The sequence below is a fragment of the Coptis chinensis genome, chromosome 9, assembly GCF_015680905.1.
Source record: "Coptis chinensis isolate HL-2020 chromosome 9, ASM1568090v1, whole genome shotgun sequence".
NCBI classification, from domain to species: domain Eukaryota; kingdom Viridiplantae; phylum Streptophyta; class Magnoliopsida; order Ranunculales; family Ranunculaceae; genus Coptis; species Coptis chinensis.
Genome location: NC_141464.1, coordinates 2,023,141 through 2,027,593, shown reverse-complemented (window position 1 = coordinate 2,027,593; position 4,453 = coordinate 2,023,141). Strand labels below are relative to the sequence as shown.

Below are 4,453 nucleotides of genomic sequence, written 5' to 3'. Positions count from 1 at the left end.
TTCTATATATAGTAGATAAATGGAAAATTTTAGTATTTCTACCATCCTCTTTGATCCAATGTTGACCAGATTTTTGTTTCCAAAAAGCTTATTCTTTTTCATACCAATCACACAACTGACTTTTTAAAACCTTAGCTTTTTCAAGATTTGAAGGATTAAAAGGCTTTTGTAAAACTCTATCCAAATCTTTTTGAGTCTTTTTTATATTATAGAAAATATTCCCAAAAACTTTTTTGTTCCATTTTTTTAGACTCTCAGCAGTATTTCTCAACTTATGTATCACTCTCCAATCAAGTAAATCATGAGTTACAGAATTCCAAGCTTTATCTATAGTAGGATTACAAGAATCATCATGCAACCACATATTATAGAACCTAAAAGGTTTTTAACTTTTTCCTCACAAGCTTTAAGAGTTATCTTCATAGATAAATGATCAAAAGTAGCATTAGCTATATTATTAACCATCATATTAGGGAACATACTAATCCATTCTGATGTAGTTAGAGCACGATCCAAACGTTCTAAAATATTATCAGCAAACCCTTTATTATTATTCCAGGTAAACTTAGGACCTTTATACTCCAAGTCCACCAGCCAATGATCATTGATAACAGTATTGAAATCTATCATGCAATTTGTAAAAACAGATCTACCACCTATTTTCTCATCAAGGGACTTAATAGCATTAAAGTCTCCAAAAACCAGCCAAAGACCAGGAATGTAAGGTGCCACATCCCTTAATTTTGTCCAGAACCGGTGCCTAAGACTAGCATTAGGCTCACCATACACAAAGGAAAAAAACCAAGGTTCATTACTATAGTAATTGCTTAATTTACCTGAGATTTGGTTGGCTGTTGTTGCTCCCATCACTTCCAGATTCACTCCTTCCTTCCACAAAATAGCAAGACCTCCCCGACTCCTAGTAGCAGGAACACAGAAAACATGATCATACTTAATAACTTTTCCTAACATACTTACCCTACTATCACTAACTTTAGTTTCGGATAAACATAAAATGTCCGGTTGGTGCTGACATACAAGATCCTTTAGATTTTGAACTGCCATGGAGGAACTCATTCCCCGGCAATTCCAGGCTTGTATCATTGCTCCTGATAGCTGTTGAGACACACGGTGCGCTTGCTTTGTACATCCAAGCTTTCCCCTACTTCATTGCATTTCCCATAAAACTCTAATCGACGCACCACAGTAGTATCATCAACTGCTAAAGGACTTGGCTGAGTAACACTATTCTCATAACCTGACTTATAACCCAAAGAAAGAAGACGACTTTCTTGCTCTACATCAGCTTGATAAGGATCCATCATAGCTAAGGGAGGCACCGAATAAGCACTTTGCTCATCCTCTTCCTCTTCCAATTTAGAGATATCCTCTTGTTGAGAATCATCAAAAGAGAGTTCCTCAGACAGTGCCTCTCCCCCAGCCTCCTCTCCTATCTCCTCATTGTTTCCCATAGCAGTATCGTTTGTCCCCATGTAATCACTTGATATATTAGTGATCTCCACATCATTCGGAATGAGAAGATGCCCTTCACCTCTTTCTCTCATAGCTTGAGCTTCTATCCTCGCTCTCTTGGATCTAACTTCCATCAATCTAACACTTCTTCGAACCCAATTATCTTCATCATTGTCTGCCATCCCCAGAGCTTGAAAAGAGCAAGTTTTTCTTTTTTCACCTACCACTCCAACTTCTTTTGAAAAAACACCCACCCTATTCTCTGGTAATGAACCATTAGATCTCTTAAATCTCTTCCGCCGCCCTCGAGAAGCCATAACTTTGAAGCCTCTACCATGTGTAGGTGCGTTGATAAACCGATAGACAGGGGTTGTGTTCAATGCTGCTGGATTGATATCATCTGATGCATCAGGTCTAGCAAGAAAAGATGAGCAAGCATTGGAACTCGGATGGTATGAGTGATTAGAGATAGCCTTTTTATGATTGCTTTCTCTCTCCAGCTCGCCTTCAGCTACAGGGCCTTTATGAATAATCATAGTCCCACATCCTACACCCAGCCCATCTTGTGCCTCCACATCCATGATTTTACTGCCCATACCCCCATCCATATCCTTGCTACCCATCTCCACTTCCATATTCTAACTACCCAATACTGAGCCTCCTACCACCAAGGGCGCAATCCGGTACATTGCTATTCCGGATCCACTATTGTTACTCACACGGCTACTAACACTTTTTGGGCCCAGTGTGTTTGGGCCCGAAGATAGGCTGTCCGGTCCAAGACATGTGGACCCAGAGCATCCAACAGTGCCTTCTGACCGGGACTCCTTTCCTGTACCTTGCCCAGATATAGCCGTTGGAACCTGACAATAGTGGTCCCCATCCGAGCGAGATCCAATGGATAAATTTCCTTGATCCCTACCCACATGTTTTGATCTTGGTGGAGTCGCCAGAATCCCAACTCCGGTGACCCCGTCCACCTTTGAATCTTTCTAGCATCTGATAAAACCTTGGTTTCTGAGGTCTTCTAGAGATTATAACCGATGTTGGATTTGGATACACCTGTCCATTATAGAACACAGTTGCTCTCATCATGAAGGAGAAGTTATGTTTAATGTCCCTAGGGGAACCTCCACACTTCAGCATATTAATTCGATACTTCTCTTTCTGTTGACACATGTAGAAATCATGTCCAATCCGCCCACAAAAGTAGCAGAATATGTCCAGTTTCTCATATTTACAAGTCACCGGAAACACCTCTCCCATTTCTGTTCTCAAGTCTATAACTTTTAGTAGGTGTTCCTTGATATCCATCTTCACCCGAACTTTGACTATTGGGACCTTGAACTCAGCTGAGCAGGTAAGATCAGTGGCTTTTACTTTACCCAAGCTACTTCCCACACTTAGAACATTCTCAGCATTAATTCTCTCTGATGGGATCTGATAAAGAATAAAAATGATAGTTTACCTACGAAATGAACGATGAAACTCAAAACGTAAGTAAACTAAAACTTAAATACGAGCTTATAATTATCAAAGTTGTCTACTCTCAATTCTATCGAAATAGAGTGGAGTAACAAATTCTTTCCACTCCTAGTTATCTAGCATGGAATGTTTTCTAGTCAAATTAATCGGTCTTAAGTCTAATGAGAGGTTTACGAGGGGAATTCTATACAACGAGGTGGATTCAATTAACAAGTTATGAATAACGAAATAAGAGGCAGCTAAGGGTTTTAATCTAGATAAAGAATTAAAGGGAATTGAATCCACCTTAACTCGACTTAATCCTAATAACAAAGACTCGTCGTGATCCAAATTGAGTGCTTCGCATATCAAAGTAGTAATTATAATCCCTAATTATACATGACATTTCTACCAATTCATAACTAGCATGTGAGCGATTAAACCCATTCTCATGGTGAATTAATTGTTTCTAGAGTGGAATAATTATCACGACGATTTCTAAGTTTAACAAAGATCAAGCATCATCAAGGCTTCTTCAACCCCTCTAATGGAGGTTTAGCCTTGATTCATACTACTATCATTTCCAATTGATTTAAAACTAGATATCATATAAAAATTCTATTCTTATGCAATTTATCTAAACAATGATTGAATCTCAGATAATAACTAGGAAATGAATAACAAGTAATAAAGAAATTTAGATCTAAACAATTGTAAATGACAAAAATCGAAATTGACAAACTCACTATTTTATTTATCAAACTAATGAAGAACAATGATTCTAAGAGTTTAATCTAAAACAAGAATTGAATTCAAACTAAACTTAATTTTATTTAATGAAAACTAGATCTAGAATTATCTATAGTTTTAGGTCTAACTAGCTACCATTAACAAAGAGCTAAGCTTTGGTTTTTATATGTTCAGATCTAAAATCGTGAATGGGCTTGGATCCATGTTTTGGGGCACAGAATCAGGCCCAAAACCCAATACTTTCAGTCCAAAAAGGCCTCTTCAGCTGCAGTTGGCTTCGACAGACTTTTTGTCTACATTCACTCCTTTGATTGGGCCAAGGCTTAGACCATTGGAAAGCTCTTTCTGAGCCGGTCGTTTTGACATAAGGTAGACCCAATTCCGAGGTCTGAGTCCAAAGATACGGCCTTCGAAAGTTCTGCTGACTTTGTGTACTGTTTCTGCTCACGTTGACTTTGACTATTCAGCTTTGACCGGGCTTTAGAAAGGCTTTGTCTTCTTGAATCTTGGCCTTTAATCATGGAACTCCTTAGTAACCGACCTTTGCTCCTTTATCTCGCTAAAGTGGCACATTTCTACACATAATGGACTTTGAAGCCTGAAATACATAAAAACACGTAATCAGTATTAACTCTTAATTATTACTCACATAATTGGTCTAAAAGTATGACTGTTACAGGGTTAAAACTACAGTTTTGTGCTCTTATAAAACCACCCCCAAACAGCATTTTGCTTGTCCTCAAGCAAAGATGAGAAATTAGAATAA

At 38.2% G+C, this 4,453-nt stretch overlaps 1 protein-coding gene across 1 annotated transcript; it reads right to left on the bottom strand.

Annotated features, from left to right (window-relative positions):
- Positions 1-327: 327 nt before the first annotated feature.
- Positions 328-972, bottom strand: LOC147474373 (uncharacterized). The gene has a single exon (XM_086583606.1). The coding sequence runs from the start codon at positions 970-972 to the stop codon at positions 328-330; it is 645 nt and encodes a 214-aa protein (XP_086439732.1).
- Between the last annotated feature and the right edge of the window lie 3,481 nt (positions 973-4,453).

What these genes read in the sequence shown, in the direction of transcription:
- LOC147474373 (XM_086583606.1), bottom strand. Translation starts at nt 972, where the DNA reads ATGTTAGGAAAAGTTATTAAGTATGATCATGTTTTCTGTGTTCCTGCT.